At 44.0% G+C, this 19276-nt stretch overlaps 1 protein-coding gene across 2 annotated transcripts in view; it reads right to left on the minus strand.

The window, feature by feature from the left end:
- Positions 1 to 1095: 1095 nt before the first annotated feature.
- Positions 1096 to 19276, minus strand: part of SF3A3 (splicing factor 3a subunit 3) — an 84478-nt gene continuing 66297 nt past the window's right edge. For both annotated transcript variants that reach the window (XM_056557118.1, XM_056557117.1), the window contains exons 13-17: positions 18401 to 18565; positions 17246 to 17356; positions 13015 to 13105; positions 1743 to 1798; positions 1096 to 1234 (exon numbers count right to left, since the gene is read on the minus strand). In XM_056557118.1, the coding sequence (XP_056413093.1) occupies positions 1157 to 1234; positions 1743 to 1798; positions 13015 to 13105; positions 17246 to 17356; positions 18401 to 18565 (501 nt within the window). In that variant the 3' untranslated portion in view covers positions 1096 to 1156. The remainder of the gene's footprint in view (positions 1235 to 1742; positions 1799 to 13014; positions 13106 to 17245; positions 17357 to 18400; positions 18566 to 19276) is intronic.

Raw genomic sequence — 19276 nt, forward strand, 5'->3', positions numbered from 1 at the left:
GCTGGAAAAGGTGGATACAGTCCTAGGAGACTCTTTCCTAGGAATGTATCCACCTCAGCCCACCTGAAAGCTGAACTAATTTATGCAGGATAAGTCATCATCTGCCGAGCCGAGAAGTTCGTGATGAATCGAATTTACCGTAAGTTCGCTCATCTCTAGTTGAGACTAAGACTCTCCAGGATCTGGGCCCTGGCTGGAGCTCTGATCAGGAGGTCATCCAAGTAAGGAATCACGGAAACAACTGTTGTCCGTAAAAGGGCCATCACAGGCGCCAGGACTTTGGTAAAGGTCCGCGGAGAAGTGGTCAGACCGAAATGGAGAGCCACAATAGAAGAGGACCGTCCGGAACCGCAAAGCGGAGGTACCGCTGATGACCGGGAAACAAAGATGTGGAGGCAGAAGTCCTTGATGTCCACCGAGGAATGAAAATTCCCCATGAACCAGGGACTCCAGCACTGAACGGAGAAACTGAATAAAAAACGAACACGTCCTTAATCTAGGAAAATAAAACATAAGACCTGGTCTGGAGAGAACTCCAGACCAGTGTCTACCACCTTAGACACTAAGCTAAACCTGATTAGCTCAGGTGCCTGTGGGCGGGTATATCCTGCTGGGAGGAGCCAACTTTTCTTGTTGCCATAGTGTCAAGCCTCCTAGTGACAGCAGCATACACCCATGGTCTGTGTCCCCCAATCGAGCCGATAGAGAAATTAGTAATTTTTTCTTTTTTGGCATCTTAACAGCTCCCCTCTTCCCCAATATTATGCAGGTAAGATTACCCCCCCCCCCCCCCCCCAAGAACTGTAAAGAATGTAATAGCAGCAGAACTTCCAGCAGCCCAAATCCCCACACTGTGTGCCCTAGTCTGACATGACAGTATAAACTTACATTATTATCTGACAGACAGGCAAGTCTGTTAGAAATACTGCATTCTTAAATGATAAGCTAATTTTGGACAAACAATTATAAGTCTAAAAACATCAGAATTGAAAATGTTGCTTACATTTTAATTAAAAAAAGACAACTTTACAGGTAAAACCCCGACAGTGGGTTCTATCAAACAAGCAAAAAAAATAAAATAAATGAAATCAATGGAACAACATATTTTTTATCTGGTAGGAAAACAAATCAGGAACGTCTGGAAAAATGATGTTCATTAGAGAAGTCCTTGGCGTTTTAAATCTTCATATGTCTTTTTATTAACAACATTCCCACTTGAATCTTCATATTCTTCCTGTAAATAAATTAGATTGAGATATGATCAGTTATTTAATAATTTTTTTAGAGTATGTTTACACAACGCATGCGCTGCAAATTTATATTGATTTAAACAGCATAAAAGTCTCTGCATATGCAGTACGTGTGTGACCATACCCTCAAACTGCAAGTCTACTACTCCTGCTTTATCACCCTCTAATATATTTTACAGCACCACAGATTTTTCTCTTCACAATATACTTCTTGTGTACATGTATTTTGTTCCCCAGCAATGCGCTGTTTTGACATCAGTTGTTGGGTTACCAAGTTAGAGCTGAGCAGAGCAAGCACGTCTGCACTTCAGGGCCTGTGTCAGAGACCAGCAGACTATATGCCTAGGAGATTTCTGCCAAATCCCAGCAGAATTTATTTCGTATAAATGATGATTACGCTACTGAAGTGAAAATAAGTAGATACAAGAATAACCTTTTTTCTGTCCAGTCATTGCATGCAAAGTTACAAGCTGCTGTTTGATATTTGCTTACCTCAGTGTCAGGCTGCCACCTTTCTGACGCCTTCTGGTGCTTGAGCTTTGACCACACTATAAAAAAACATAAAATCGTGCAGAACTATTTATACAAGCAGCAAAACCATCATACTGTCTAGTTAAATATTCCAAGTAAAAAGGCAAAAACCTTTATTTAAAGGGGATGTAAATTGTGTAATGAATGAAAATATAGATAGGTTGAGATTGTCAAAAATAAGTTGTTATGGTCAAAACCCAATTGAAAAAATTTTGTGATGAAGTAGGTCTGATAGATATATGGAAAATTTGTAACCCAGAAGAAAAAAAAAAAAAAAAAAAATTATATATTATATATATATATAAAAAAATACATTTTTTTTTATAATATATATATATATATATATATATATATATATATATATTTTTTTTTTTAATTTTTTTTTTTTTTCATTCATGTTGGAACAAGACCTGTAAAACAATGTCTCGTGTAGATCTGTGTTCAGGGGGACGAGAGTTTATTGTACCCTTTGTATTTCTGACCATTCTCCGCTAGGGATGTCCCGATACCGATACTAGTATCGGGGCCGATACTAGCCATTTACATGGTATCGGGGACTCGCTCGGCTGCCCCGTTCTCTGGTTCTCCTGTCCGCTTCATAGTGTTCCATGGAGGAGCATGAGACACACGCGTCACTCCGCCTCCTCCCCTGCGCCACGCTACGGAGGAAGCGGAGTGACGTATATGTCACATGCTTCTCCATAGGATGCCATGATGCGGACCGGGAGGACGGAAGAATGGGGCAGCGCAGTGGAGCAGCCGGTGGAGGAGCTGTGTGCAGCTGCTGATGTCTTCAGGGGAGCCCTGCTGCTGCCTAAAGGAGATTGGGGGGGGGGGGGGGGGGGGGAATGTGTGAGGCGAATATAATATTGTTGTTAAAACCAGAGAAGGAAATAGAATCATACAGATCTATTTCATTGTTAAACACTGATATTACAATAGAATACAATCAATTATCCTGAAGGTAATAAATAGGGATCAATGTGGGTTTATACCTGGAAGAACAACAAAGGAAAAACAATTATAGAGTGAGTACGAACATACAGTTAGGTGATAGGATGGAGTGGGACCCCCCCCGTCTCTTGATGCAGTCAAAACATTTGACAGGTTGGAGTGGGATTTCCATTGGGGAATTTTGGCAAAATATGGGATGGGGGAGAATTGATAAAATTGATTTATTCAGGAGCCACAGCGAGGATACTTATAGATGGTAGGAAATCAAGAGGTTTCAAGTTGTTTAGAGGAACAAGACAAGGTTGTCCCCTCTCTCCCCTGCTATTTGCAATTGTCATAGAGCCATTGGCTAGTATTATGAGATGACCCTTTGATAACGGGATTTGGAGTGGGGAAGAGGGAGGACAAAATTACATTGTATGCAGATGATATTCTTAGAGGACCCCAAAAGATCTTTATCAAGAGTAAAGGAATAATAAGTAGATATGGAAGTTTCTCTGGACTAATGCTTAATTAGTCAAAGCCAGTCATTATGCTGCTAGGAGAAGAAGATCTAGGACAGACATTTGGAATAAAAGTGATTAAAAAAAAAGGAGAAAAGTTAAAATTCGTGGGGATATACCTGTCAAAAGAGATGAAATGAAATGGAAAAGAAAGCAAATATATGGAATTATTTAAATCTATCTAAAGCAGACATAATAACTGATTAAATCAGCAATGTTGCCAAAGATCTTGTATGTATTCGGATCAGCCCCTTCTTGGTGTGAGACTAAACTGTTCAGGAAATTCTCAATATTTATCTCATTTATTTGAGGGCAGGAACAGAGTAAGAATCATGTTGAAGTACCTATGTAAGATTAAAGGTAAGGGTGGAATAACGTTCCCGGATGTATTTAGGTACTTTCTGGCGGGGCAGAATTATTTTTTCATTGAGTGGAAGAAATTAGCTTTTTTTTAATTCTTGCTGTCTAATTTTGATGGGAAATTTTTGGATATTTTCCAATTGTTGGAGTCCGGGAAGTTGGAGGAGGAGAAGTGGAGGAAAATTATGATTGTTAAAAAACTGGTTAAAACATGGAGAATGTTTAGGAAAGAGATTAATGTAAAAGGGGTATTGGATGTGGCACTGGTGTTGGGTAATAGAAATATATCAGAGATGAATAAATTATGGAAAAGTAAAATGTTTAAAAATAAAGGTTGTGTTAGAATAAAAGATGTTTGGGAAAAGGGTAAATTCAAGAATTGGATAATATTGAAAGAAGAATTCAACTTAAAGGAGGGCGGTTGGTTTGAATATAACAGTATAAGAAGCACCTTCATGGAGTTTATTAGTAAAGGGGACTATACAGGTGGTGTATCCAGGAATTTTGAATAAAATTATGAGTGGTAATTTAAACAAAAAAACATATTTCATATGTTTATACAGCCATAGGTAAGTTACATAAGAACAAATTAGTGCATAGAAGTACCCAACAACGACAAGAGGAGATTGGTGATATAGAAGAGGAAGGGTGGGACGCAATAATGAAGATTATTATGTATCACCTAATATGAACCACAAGATGATAACATTTAATATTTTATAACTTTCCTATACGCTTTTTTATTAATTTATTTTTTTTTTTAGAGAAAATAGGATTAAGGAAGGATAGTAAATGTAATAGGTGCAAAAAAGCAAAAGCAGGACATTTACATATATTTTGAAGTTGTCCTGAGACTGTTGAATATTGTAAAGTAATATTTAGTAAAATTGGAGAAATTACTGGTGTAAGTATGGAGTTTTCCCCTAGGATGGCAGTTCTGGGAGATGATACGGGGTTAAACACAAGAAAATGAAATTATCCCCTTGAAGACAAAGCTAATTTTCCCCTTAAAGGGGTATTCCACCCCTAGCATCTTATCCCCTATGCAAAGGATAGGGGATAAGATGTCATATCGTGGGGGTCCCGTCACTGGGGACCACTGGGATCTCCGCTGCAGTGCCCGCTATCATTACTGCACAGAGCAAACTCGCTCTGTGCATAATGACCAGCGATATAGGGGCCGAAGCATCGTGACATCACGGCACCGCACCCTTGTGACGTCACGGCCCGCCCCCTCAATACAAGTCTATGGGAGAAAGTGTGTTACAAATTTTGGGGGACTTTTTTCCTTTTACCTATCATGAAAATGAAAAGTATGGGGCAACACCAGCATGTTAGTGTAAAAAAAAAAAAAAAAAATTACAATAATATGCTGGTGTAGACCCCAACTTTACCTTTTCATAAAGGGTAAAAGGAGAAAAAGCCACCAAATTTGTATTTGTAGCGCAATTTCTCCCGAGTTCGGAGATACCCCACATGTGGCCCTAAATTGTTGCCTTGAAATACAACAGGACTCCAAAGTGAGAGAGCGCCATGTTTTCCCCAAACCGGGTGCCTCCAGCTGTTGCAAAACTCCCAACATCCCTGGACAGCCACTGGCTGTCCAATACTGTGAGGTGTTATTGTGCAACAGCTGGAGGCTCCGTTTTGGAAAAACTGACGTACAAGACATTTCATTTCCTTATTTTTATTTTGGGGGGCACAGTGTAAGGGTGTAGTGTATATGTAGTGTTTTACTCTTTATTATGTGTAAGTGTAGTGCAGTGTTTTTAGGGTACATTCACATGGGCGGGGGTTTACAGCGAGTTTCCTGCTGCAGCAGAAAATTTGCCGCATCTCAAACTTGAAGTGGGAAACTTACTACACACCTCCGACTGTGTGAATGTACCCTGTAGGTTTAAAAACTACAACTCCCAGCATGCACTGACAGGCCATGCATGCTGGGAGTTGTAGTTATGCAACAGCTGGAGGCACACTGGTTGGTATTGGGAAACACTGAGTTAGGTAACAGACTACCGCAGTGTTCCTGCACCACTGTCTGTTTCCTATCTCAATGTTTCCCAACCCGTGTGCCTCCAACTGTTGCAAAACTACAACTCCCAGCATGCCTGGACAGTCTCGGCATGCTTCGAATTGACATCTGGAGCGCTACAGTTTGGAGACCACTGTATAGTGGTCTCCAAACTGTGCCCTTCCAGATGTTGCAAAACTACAACTCCCAGCAAACTGTCCAGGCATGCTGGGAGTTGTAGTTCTGCAACATCTGAAGGGCCAGATGTTACAGAATTACAACTCCCAGTATGCCTGGACTGTCTGGGCATGCTGAGAGTTGTAGTTTTGCAACATCTGGAAGGACACCATTTGGAGACCACTGCACAGTGGTCTCCAAACTGTGGCCATTCAGATGTTGCAAAACTACAACTCCCAGCATGCCCAGACAGCCAACGGCGATCTTCACTGCAGCATCTGACACCACCGCCGCACCACTTGCCTGCCGCCGGTCTCTGGTTCCTGCGTGATTGGAGGTAACTGCTGACGGTCCTCACCGCATCCACGGCCCCAGCACCTCGCCGCCATCTTCCCCCGATCTGCCCCGACATCCAGGTACGGGCAGAGCGGGGGAAATGAACTTTGACCACTGCCCTGCGATTCGCCGATTAGTAATGATCGGCTAATTGCAGGGGATAGGAGGAGGTGGCACCCCTGCCACCTCACTGCTATGCTTCAGGATGGTCGGAGCAGTCTCTGACAGCTCCGATCATCCCTATTTTCCAGGCTATCGGGTCATCAGAGACCCGATCATCCCAGAATCCTGCAAGTCGATTTACTGCGATCGCCGACATGGGGGGAGGGTCTGAGGTGCCCTCGAGGCACTTGCATGGGATCCCTGCAGAATGATTTCAGCAGGCATCCCAGTCTGGTGCCCGCGCGGCGGGGACAGAAATTTCCACGGGCGTACAGGTACGCCTTGGTACTTAACTACCAGGGAGCAAGGGCGTACCTGTACACCCTTTGTCCCCAAGAGGTTAAGATGTATGAGAATGTCATTCTATGCCCGTCTTGATTGTTAAAAATTGGATATCCCCTACTTGTCCGAGTAGCATCGAATGGTATAATAGTATGGGGAGAATGGAAGGATATATTATAGGGGGAGTTGAGGAGAGAGAGTTATAGGAAATTATTATTATTATTTTTAAGTGAAGGGGCGGGGATTTAGGGGGCTGGAGATAGAGGTCAATTAAAGGGTTAAGATTAATGTTTAGAAGTATAAATATAGGGGGGGGGGGGTATTAGGTAAAACATTTGATGGAATATTGCTGGTTCCGGCCTCCTAACTCCCTGCCTCCTAGGTTAATTATTGCTTGCAGGAAGGGGTGGGGGACGGGTCGGGGGCGGGGTGGGGGGGGGGGTAACGAGGTAGGGGATATTGGTGTTAAGACATGGTTCTATATGGACTGTATAGAAAACCATAAAAAGTGTAGAAAAAAAAAAAGTAGAAAAATGTAAAAATAAAAAGTAAAAAAGTGAAAAATCCCCTCCCCCAATAAAAATAAAAATTGTCCGTTTTTCCCATTTTACCTTCAAAAAGCGTAAACTTTTTTTAATAAACATATTTGGTAAATTATTGTGTGCTTGCTAAACAATGTTCAATATACCTTAGGCTCCTTATATGCGCCTAATGCGAAACAGTGTACCTTCCTCAGGGCATTCTTGCGCAAATTGGAGTCCTTGAGAAAGGGACACTGCCTACTGCTAGGAGATTTTAATATGACCATGTGGCCTAGTGTAGATTCTACTTCGCCCAGTTTGAAAAAAGAACCCACAGGTTTCTTCACTAGTGTGTCCCAAAATGACCTATATGATGTTTGGCGTATATCCCACCCCACGGAAAGGGACTTCACCTTCTTTTCTCATGTACATAAGATATACACCAGAATAGATTACGCCCTTACCTCCCACTCTCTCCTATCATTGGTTTCAGAGGCCCGAATTATGCCCATAGAATGGTCGGACCATTCCCCCATAAGTGTAACCATTAAAGAATCGCATAGCGCTCGCCCGACCTATCTTTGGAGACTTAACCCACTAATACTCCATAATCCTGAATACTCTGAAGCGACCAAGTTGGCGGTTGATGCCTACTTCCGCATTAATGATACTGGCGATGTCACAGACCCCATGCTTTGGTGTGCGTTTAAGGCTACAATTAGGGGCCACTTTATTAGCCAAACTGCCTATGACAGGAAGCTCCGCCAGACCAAAACACTAGAACTCCAACAGCGCCTTGCGGAATTACATAGGCGTAATAAGATCTCGTACTCTCCATCACTAGTAGGAGAAATTTCTCAGGTTGGTGCTACCCTACACTCCCTCTCCTTACACAGCTATGAGATAGCACTGAGAAGGCTTAAAATGACATGGTATTGGCAGGGTAATAGATCTGGCTCTATACTGGCTAAACAACTTAAAAAACGTCAGGATAAGGGGAGAATCCCCTTCCTTACTAAATCTGATGGTTCTATAGTCACTGACCCTCAAAGTATAGCCAATTGTTTTGCAGATTTTTATAGTAAATTGTACAATCTTCAACATGACATTGCTACCCCACAGCCTGATGAAGCAGTTATCTCTTCTTTTCTGTCCTCTATGTCCCTCCCCTCTCTGTCTGCGGACCAAGCATCTGATCTTTGCTCTCCCTTCTCCACAGAAGAAATTCTTGAATGTGTGCGTTCCCTTAAGCCCTCGAAGTCACCTGGCCCTGATGGTATTACAAATGAATTTTATAAGCGATTTGGCCCCTCTGTAGCTCCTTTTTTGACCAGAGCCTTTAACCGTATTAAGGAGAACGGTGTGCCCCCTAAGGAGATGTTGGATGCTCTGGTCATTACCATACCTAAACCTGGTAAGCCATTGGACTCTACCCTAAATTACAGACCAATCTCTCTCCTAAATAGTGATATTAAATTGTATGCTCTGGCTCTTGCTGCCAGGTTAAATAGGGTTCTGCCGGACCTAATTCACAGGGACCAGGTTGGCTTCGTCAAGGGTCGTCAAACGGTGGATGGTACGAGACGCTTTCTCGACATCATCACAAAAGCGCATTCTGATCGGACGCCTTCTCTCCTGCTATCCCTTGATGCGGAGAAGGCGTTCGATCGAGTGCACTGGGGATATTTGCGGAGTGTGCTGCGTAAGTTTGGTTTTCCCCTCTCTTTGGAATCCGCCATTATGGCACTATATACGCTCCCATCTGCTAGAATCTACACGATGGGTACCCTCTCTAATAGTTTCTCACTTAGCAATGGGACCAGACAGGGGTGCCCACTATCCCCCCTTATATTTACCTTAGTTATGGAGCCGCTTGCTCAATCCATCAGGGACTCCCCAAACATTGCGGGCATTCAAATAGGTAAAGTAGACCACAGGATTGGCTTGTTCGCCGACGATGTTATCATTAGTCTCTCCAACCCCCTGAGCTCTTTAGGTCCAGTTATGGATATTATTGATGCCTTTAGTCGAGTTAGCTTTTATAAGATTAACCCCACAAAGTCGTGTATCTTACCATTGCAGATACCCACTGAGCAACAGCGAGTACTACAAGCTAAATATCCCTTCCAATGGGTCACTGACCAAATTCCTTACCTAGGCATAGTCCTCACTGCGTTACCTGATAAAACAATTGTTTCTAATTTTGCTGTTATGAGGTCCCTGCTTACTAAAGAAATTGATCACTTCTCCAAGCTCCCTGTCTCTTGGGCGGGACGTGTTGCCACTGCTAAGATGATGCTGCTCCCTAAAATTTTATATTTTTTTAGATGCCTGCCGATGATAGTACCTGCCTCCTTCATCTCACAACTACAGAGAATGCTCTTACGATTTATTTGGGATGGTAAGCATCCTAGGGTTAGTGCGAATATACTGTATCGCCCTGTACATGAGGGGGGTATGGGGGTGCCGAACCTTAAAATGTACTATCACGCTGTTCTACTCGATCAGCTTAAAAAATGGTGGTGGCAGGACGCTCCCCCCCTGTGGGTAGATATTGAAGCTGCTGTCCTCAATGTCTCTAATTTTAATAACTTTCTTTGGGCATTGCGCTTTAATCCTACCTTTGCTCCCTCTTCTCCTTTCTCTACTATTGCGGCTGCTATCAGGTTGTGGAGTAAGGTGGCGCGAATTAAAAGTCTTTGTCCACCTAGAGTGAAGGATATCCCTTTAGCTGCTATAGGAGACTATATTCTAGATATAGATTTTAAGCCCTGGATAGAGGCGGGCATCCTCACGGTGGCATTGATTAGCGATGCTGATGGGTTAATGCCTTTCACTGATATTCTACGCATATTTTCTATATCGCAGAAAGACTTTTACAAATATTTGAGGCTTAGACATTTTTTGAGATCCCTCACTTGGGATAGCTCTCGGCCTCGTACTGCGTATGAACGTCATTTTCTGTGCAGGGACTCCTCTACTAGGGGTATCTCCCTTGCTTATGTAGCTTTGACTGAGGAAGAGGGGGAAGTGGACAGTACGTTTAAGTCCAGATGGGAGGAGGACCTGGCACGCAGATTCACGGCTGAGCAGTGGAGCTTTGTCTTTGACTTGCACAAAAAATATTCTAAATGTGTTAATCATTTCGAAGCTTCTAGGAAGCTCCTATACCGATGGTACTACACGCCGGTTCGTCTGGCTAAAATATACCCTACCACCTCCCCAGTATGTTGGCGATGTAACCGAGAAAGTGGTACCTTACTACACGTGTGGTGGACTTGCCCGTTAATTGCACCTCTTTGGGCCGAAATTAAGAAGTTATTGGACAACCTAGTGGATTGCCCCTTCCCATGGGGCCCAGAGAGTGCACTACTATTTCTGTCCCTAGAACAAGTTCCCCCGCATTATATGATCGTTTTATATCATATTCTGACAGTTGTGAGGGTTCACATTGCTCGGAGGTGGAAGTCGACTGGGGTGCCGGGTCTTCCTGCCATTCTGGCGGAGGTGCATAGTAACCTCGTGTTGGAGGGATTGATAGCGAGGAGGTGTGGGGCTTCTAATAGCCGTATAGCTACTCTGTCCCAGTGGACGGACAGATGTTCGACCTCAATTAGGGTCGTGGATTAGCTAATCGTATATGCACGATGTATCTCACTCTGATTTGTGTATTATGATATGTGTATTATGATTATGACTGTTTTGGTGGTCTCTCATTCCTTGTTTTATACATCATACATTGAGGACCTTGTTGTTGTTCTTGTTATATGAAAATTTATAAATAAAGTTTTAAAAAAAAAAACATATTTGGTATCTCCGCGTGCGTAAATGTTCGAACTATCAAAATATAATGTTAATTCTGTATGGTGAACGGCGTAAACGTAAAAAAAATTTACAAAAAAATTGTCAAAAATGCTGCTTTTGTGTCACATTTTATAAAAAAAAAATGATATAAAAGTTTTATATATGCAAATATGGTATCGATAAAAAGTTCAGATGACGGTGCAAAAAATTAGCCCTCATACCGCCCTATATAGGGAAAAATGAAAAAAAGTTATAGGTGGTCAAAATAGGGCGATTTTAGATTATCGATTTTGTACAAAAAGTTTTAGATTTTTTTTAAGCGGTAAGGGGTTAAAGATTAGTCGACAAGTACCTCCTGGAATGAGGCAGGAAGTGAAGCTGATAGAGGATGTAGACAAAGGGGTATTACAGGAAAAAACTTTTTTTTATATATCAACTGGCTCCAGAAAGTTAAACAGATTTGTAAATTACTTCTATTAAAAAAATCTTAATCCTTTCAGTACTTATGAGCTTCTGAAGTTAAGGTTGTTCTTTTCTGTCTAAGTGCTCTCTGATAACACCTGTCTCGGGAAATGCCCAGTTTAGAAGCAAATCCCCATAGCAAACCTCTTCTAAACTGGGCGTTTCCCAAGACAGGTGTCATCAGAGAGCACTTAGACAAAAAAGAACAACCTTAACTTCAGAAGCTCATTTTTAATAGAAGTCATTTACAAATCTGTTTAACTTTATAGAGCCAGTTGATATTTTAAAAAAAAGTTTTTTCCTGGAATACCCCTTTAAGGTAGAACTAAAACTACTATAAAAAGTAGGAAAAATTGTAACCTAGATATTGTGTTCTAATTATAGATTTTAGTTGGTAAGAAACTGAAATGGATGGGAAGGGGGAATATAATGTTATTAAAGTTTTAATTGTATTCTTTTTCTTTGTATATGAAAAGTGAAATAAAAAAAAGGTACCAAAAAAATTCATCTGTGTCTGACCATTAGGTCACACTTAAAGCCCCTTTACTCAGCCCCTAGACATCTTATCCCCTATCCAAAGGATAGGGGATAAGATGTCAGATGGTGGGGGTCCCGCCGCTGGGGACTCCCGGGATCTCTGCTTCAGCACCCCGCTGTCATTACTGCACAGAGCAAACTCACTCTGTGCGTAACAACAGGCGATACAGGGGCCGGAGCATCGTGACGTCACGGCCCCGCCCCTCGTGACGTCACTGCCCACCCTCTCAATACAAGTATATGGGAGGGGGAGTGGCGGCCATCATGCCCCCTCCCATAGACTTGCATTAAGGGGGCGGGCTGTGACGTCACAAGGGGAGGGGAGAGTTTGCTCTGTGCAGTAAATACAGTGGGGTGCTGCAGCAGAGATCCCGGGGGTCCCCAGCGGCAGGACCCCTGCGATCTGACATCTTATCCCCTATCCTTTGGATAGGGGATAAGATGTTTAGGGGTGGAGTACCCCTTTAATGACTAAAAAAACAGGGTCACATTTATGTGCGTTTTGGAATTGATTCAAGACAAAGTCTATTAGGACAATTGGCATGAAATAGCATTTCACATGTGCGCAGATCTCTGCGTAGTTTGATGCAGATAATGCACGTAAGAATGTACCCTAAGGGTCAATTCACATGTGCGTATTTTCAGCTACAGATTTGGCTACCCATTAAAGTCCATGGGCAACAAAATCTGGAGCAAAAATAAGGATGTGTGAACTGCCCCTAAAGGGAGGACCACACATTGCAGATACGCTGTAAATTTTCTGCAACAGAAAACGTGCCAAATTGGATCCTGTATAAAACCTTCCTTGATATTTCCCCCTTCCAGTTGGATCTACTTCTGCTTTTGTCTCATTTTCTGCTGTAGAATATCTGCAGTGTATCTGCAATGTGTGTTCCTACCCTACGGTACGGTAATTCACACCAGTGAATTAAATGATGAGTTTTCCGCTGGAAGATCGAGTTATGCTTAGTTTTCTGCAGCAGACCCTATTATAGTCAATGTAATTTGCTGAAGAAATTCCCCTGTGGCTCAAACTCGCAACAGGAAACGTTATTAAATTAGACTGTGTGATTGCACCTTTAAAAAAGTTTTACATGAAAACAAAAAAGAAATAAAACACTTACGTGAAACTGCATCCTCAATCTGTGTGACGTTGGCAAAATGAGCAGTATTCGGGATTCCCAGACATCTCATGCCATGTGCGTGTCTCCATTCCTGAAGATTAAATTAGCATAAATTTTGGCAGAAAGAGCATATAAAACTTCCATAGCAGAGACCTTTTTTGATTTTGGCTGCTCAGGATTAAAAGAAGATTTTTTATACTAACCGTAAAAGCTCTTTCTTGGAGGATCCACTGGGGGACACAGGATCCGTGGGGGACACCGGAACCGTGGGTATATCTTGCTGCCAACTAGGCATATTAAAAAATAAAAATAAAAAAAAAGTTCGGCCCCTCCTGGCAGGATATAAATGGCAACACCACTGCCGCCTGCAACACTTTGACAAAACCAGCATCAGCAGACACGGAGTGTGCACCTGGTAGAACTTGGTGAACGTGTGCACGGACAACCAAGTGGCTGCCTTACACACCTGCAGGGCCGAAGCCCTGTTGAAGACCACCCAGGGGGCCACAACAGAGCGGGTGGAGTGCGCCATAACCCGGAATGGAGGAACCTTCCCTTTAGAACGATAGGCCTCCGATATGGCACACCAGATCCACCAGGATATGGTTGCCTTAGAAGCCCCCTTGCGCCGGCCTTCCGGAATGACGAACAGCAAATCAGAGCGCCGAAAAGAGGTGGCCAAGAGATGGACGTGGTCAGAGCTCTGCGTGTCTAAGTTGTGGAGAGAACGTTCCTTAGGGTGATACGGAGCCGGGCAGAAGGAGGGAAGGACGATAACCTCGTTCAGATGAAAAGAGGAGACCACCTAGCGGCCAAAGAACAGCCCTGTGAAGAAAGGGGGTTGGTGGGAGAGAGCTGCCAATTCTGACAACCGCCGGATGAGAAATGAGCAATGAGAAGAGACACCTTCCAAGAAATGAAGCGGAGACTGATCTCTTGGAGTTCAAACGGGGTGCCTTGCAAAGTGCTTAGAACCAAATTCAGGTCCCAGGGCAGAATGGGAGACCTGTAAGGAGGAGCCTCGAGAGCCACACCCTGAAGGAATGTGCTAACATGAGGGTCAGAAGCTAAAATGGAAAGCGCCGACACCTGCCCCTTGAGGGAACCAAGTGTCAAATGCGTTTCCAGTCCCGACTGCAGAAAGGAAAGCAGGTTTGGCAAGGAAAAAACAATGGGAGACAGGGATCAGGTCTCGCACCACCGAAAGTAGGCACGCCAGGTCCTGTGATAAGTCCTGGCAGAGGACAGTTGATCCGCCCGAATCATGGTGTGAATGACCCGGAGAGAGAAACCGTGAGACCTCAGCACCGCTGTTTCACCTGCCGCTATCAAACGCAGCGGCAGTGAAGACCTTGAAAGAGAAGGTCGGGCTGATCCGGGAGCCGCATGGGAATGTCCGCCATGAGACAAACTACGTCGGCGAACCACGAGCGCCGGGGCCAATCCCGAGTCACCAGTATCGCTGAGACTCATCCTGCCTTGAGCTTACCCACTACCCTGGGCAGGAGGGGAAGTCGAGGGAAGATGTAAGGGAGGGCGAACTGTGACCAGGGAACGACCAACGCATCCACAGCCAGAGCCGGAGGATCGCAGGATTTTTCCATGAAGGTGGGAACCTGCCGGTTTAGGCGGGACGCAAAGAGGTTCAACGTCCGGGGTCCCCCAACATTCGCAAATTGCGGCAAACACCTCCGTGTGGAGAGATCACACTCTGGGGTCGGGCGAGGAGCGACTCAAAGTCCGCCTCCCACTTGTCCACCCCCAGAATGTGGATTGCTGAAATGAAGGGAACCTGCCAGATAAAATGCCTTGGCGAAGTTGAGAGGCCCAGGCTGACAAGGCCTTGGATTCTCAAGTTGTGGCCAATGCCGGAAGCAAGGATGAGCCGACTGCTTCAAAGGCGAATTTCGCTAAATTCTCAATTCGCTTGTCCACAGGGTCCTTGAAGGAAGCCGCATCAGCCAGAGGAAGAGTGGTGGATTTGGATAAGCGAGAGACTGGAGGGTCCACTGTAGTCCATTTGGTGACCAGGTCCTGCGCGAATGGAAACATAGCCTTCTGCCATTTAGACCCTTGGAAGCATTTTTCGAGGGTGCTTCCAAGGCAGTCTCCAGGAGGTCATCAAACTCCGCATGAGTATTGAAGATCTTGGGAGAGCGGCAAGTTCGGCGGAAGGAGCTGGGTGTGAAGTTCCAGGGTCCTGTAGGTGAAAGGTGTCCCTGACAGCCGACACCAAACTGTCCATGTCCGACATGGATGACAGCTCTTCGGAATCTGAGTGCGGATCCGCGTCTGCATCCACCAGTTCCCCAGGATACCGGGAACAGGCAGTGGAGGCTCTAGATCTAGTTGACATAGATCTGGATTGGTGGGCCGGGGATCGGGAGTGGCCCGCAGGGGAGCGACCACGGAAGTTTGGACTCAAGGAGGAGTGCTTCAAGGCAGTAGCCACCTCCCTGGAAACTTGTACCAGATCAGAGATCCTCTGGGAGAGTGAGGACACCCAAACCAGAGGAGGGTCTGTGACCACACGCTCCAGAGAGCCATCCTGGGTGGAAGGCACACGAGGGCTGGGACGTGAAGCGGAGCCGGCAGAACAGGTGGGCTCAGCCGAACCACCTGGCATTTTAGTTTTACAGCTGGTACAAAAATAGTAAGTGACTATGGCATCGATCGCCTGTCTGGGGGGTATCGGATCTGGGGTCAGACATGGAAAAGGACCCAAAGCAACCAAAGTCAGCCAACTCAGAGAAAAAAAAAAAAAGGAACAAGCTCCCCCAAGTTCCTGTAGCAGTTGGAACAGCAGTGCAGGTGGGGGTCCCTTACAGAGGTGTAGGTCCCATGCAAAGGTGGAGGTCCCTTGAGAGAAGGAGAACCCTTGCCCAGAAGTTTAGAACAGCAGCATGCAGAAACAGCAGCAGTGTGCAGGAACAGCAGCAGCTTGCAGGGATAGCAGTGTGCAGGGACAGCAGCATAAGATCCCTGAGAGAGCAGCTGGAGGAACAGCGTGTGCAGCGGGCATAACTGAAGAGGAAGGAGCACATGACAGAAATGGATCAGCCCCCCCGGGGAGTTCATAGCCTCCCATAGGTAGAAGGACCAAGAGGGAGGAGACCTGTGACGCTTGCAGACCAGGAGAGGCCGACACGGACCTCTCCTGCGACCGCTAGCAGGGGATTGGATGTGGCCCCCACTTCCGGGCTCCACGTTCTGCCGGGAGTAATACGTAGGCCGACTGCGGCCTCTGCAAGGAAGAAGTTTGCGGTGGCAGAAGCCGGAACAGGGCCTTCCGCGTACAGAAAGCCACAGCCATAACAGAAAGCCAGCCCGTGTGACAGTCAGAAAGATTGTCGTACCGCAGAAGGAAGGAGCGTCGCATGGCCGGGCAGTGAGAGGACTCCTCCACACAGGGATGCCGGCAATCTTGCTGACAACATAAGGTAATAGAGGGGAGATTGATAAAAAGAAATAAAGGGAATCCCTAGCAGCCCAAAGGGGGGGGGGGGTCAGGGATGGAGGAGAGGGAGAGGGGGTAAGGATACTTTTCTAGAAAGAACCCATATACCCACCTCTGAAGTCTTCAAGCAGTCTAGTGCCACCTGCATCATACCAGGCTGTAATAGCGGGGCGAGCAGGGGCAAGAGGGGACCCAGACCAAGGGCACATCCCTTAGCGCTGGTCGATGGTGAGAAGGGGTTAACGATGCATACTTTATGGACTGTGCCCCTTGAAAAAAAAAATAAAATATATATATATATATATATTTATTATATTATATATATAATAATAATAATAATAAAAACAAGACCAGGCCTGGAGAGCTCCTACTGACACTAAGCTAACACTGATTAGCTCAGATTCAGTGGGCAGGGTATATCCTGCCAGGAGGGGCAGAGTTCTTTTTTGTTAATTTGTTAAGTGTCAGCCGTCTAGTGGAAGCAAGATATACCTGTGTCCCCCAATGGAGCCGAACGAGAAAAAACAAACACACACACACACACACACACACACACACACACACACACACACACACACACCAGTCCATAGGTTGTGTATGGTACTTGCCTGAATATGGTTGAGTTGCAATGCCAGAAGTAAGAAAGCAGCCATGCTTTTGTAAACCATGGACATATTATTTTATCAACTAAGTTTTCCCATTTCACTAGATTTAAATATGTTAGCATATCAGTAAAAACAGCAGTTTGCCATATTACAATTCAGAGCTACTCACCGCAAAGTGTCGCTGAAAAGCCTTGGGTCCTCGGTAGGTGTAATTTCCACATATCTCGCAGTTGTAGTTTATGTTTAGTCCATGTAGCTTATACAGCCAGTATGGTATAGGCTGCAAAACAAGAGGTGAGAAATGAAATGAAAGACAAGGCAATTAAGTCACCGAAAAGAATAGCTTGTTAAGTGTCTCATATGCCATCTAGAGACTAATATGTTCAATTGCAACAAAGTATCCAGGTAGTGTTTACACAATTTGTATCTTGGCTTATAGTGGTCTACTTTTATGCATCAAAATAATGGTCTAGCAGGGTTTGTAAAAGAGGCTTAAAGGGGTACCCCGGTGAAAACCTTTTTTCTTTTAAATCAACTGGTGGCAGAAAGTTAAACATATTTGTAAATTACTTCTATTAAAAAATCTTAATCCCTCCTGTACTTATTAGCTGCTGAATACTACAGAGGAAATTATTTTCTTTTTGGAATGCTCTCTGAGGACATCACGAGCACAGTTCTCTCTGCTGACGTTATTATAATAAAAGTAATAATAATAATAATGCTTTATTTATTGTTGTCCTTAGTGGGATTTGAACCCAAGTCCCCACCACTGCAAGGCAGCAGTGCTAACCACTGAGTCACCATGCTGCTCTTAGCATACATCTGCTATGCATGGTTGCTAAAATGGACAGAGATGTCAGCAGAGAGCACTGTGCTCGTGAGGTCATCGGTGTTCCAAAAAGAAAGGAATTTTCTCTGTAGCATTCAGCAGCTAATAAGTACTGGAAGGATTAAGATTTTTTAATAGAAGTAATTTACAAATATGTTTAACTTTCTGCCACCAGTTGCTTTAAAAGAAAAAAGGTTTTCACCGGAGTACCCCTTTAAACCTGAACAATCCTTAGCCAAACCCCTTTTAGTGTAGGAAAAAGGCAAAGTGTTGAGTGTGGTGCATGTCACTACTATTTCTGGCACAAACATAATAAATGTGTTGCCAATTCCAAGTGCCACAATTACGGTGCATGTGGTGGCAAAATTTGGGCACAGTGGGCATAGTAAGTGTTTGTCAATCTAGCTATCTATCCAAACCAGTTTCATGAGTTTAAGGGAGAATACTACAAAACTACTTTATCAAGGTTAATGTCCTTGACAACAGTTAGCTTACCTTGCCATCCCACCCAAGAGGAAGGTTTTTGGGGTTATAAATAATTTCATTTTCCTCGTCGTCGCTCTCACTTTCACTGATCTGTTCTTCCTCCTCTTCTTCCCGTTCTTCACCAGTCCGAGCTTGCTTGCGCTGTACATTTTCATGTGTCAGATGTCTCTGCTCCTAAAAATGTAAGCAAATGTTAAAAAAAGCTTTTAGTACCATCCTTTATAAACTTCTTTATCACTTTGATACCCTAAAAAAGTTAATAAAGATCATTTAAACCCTTCCCTAATAAAAGTAAGAATCACCCCCTTTTCACATAAAACAAAAAACGTGTAAATAATAATAAAAATAAACATGTGGTATCGCCACATGCGGAAGTGTCCGAACTATAAAAATATACTGTTAATAAAACCACACAGTCAATGGCATACACGCAAAAAATTCCAAGGTGCAAAATAGCGTAGTTTTGGTCACTTTTTATATCATGGAAAAATGAATAAAAAGCGATCAAAAAGTCCGATCACTTCAGATCACAGCCCAAAAAATGAGCCCTCATACCGCCCCGTAAGCGGAAAAATTTAAAAGTAATAGGGGTCAGAAGATGACAATTTAAGTATTAATTTTTGTGCATGTAGTTACGATTTTTACCAGACGTACGACAAAATCAAACCTATATAAGTAGGGTATCATTTTAATCGTATGGACTAGAGATGAGCGAACTTACAGTAAATTTGATTCGTCACGGACTTCTAGGCAGTTGATGACTTATCCCGCATAAATTAGTTCAGCTTTCAGGTGCTCCGGTGGGCTGGAAAAGGTGGATACAGTCCTAGGAAAGTTTTTTCCAGCCCACGGGAGCACCTGAAAGCTGAACTAATTTATGCAGGA

Source organism: Hyla sarda, chromosome 2 (genome assembly GCF_029499605.1).
Source record: "Hyla sarda isolate aHylSar1 chromosome 2, aHylSar1.hap1, whole genome shotgun sequence".
Classification (NCBI taxonomy): domain Eukaryota; kingdom Metazoa; phylum Chordata; class Amphibia; order Anura; family Hylidae; genus Hyla; species Hyla sarda.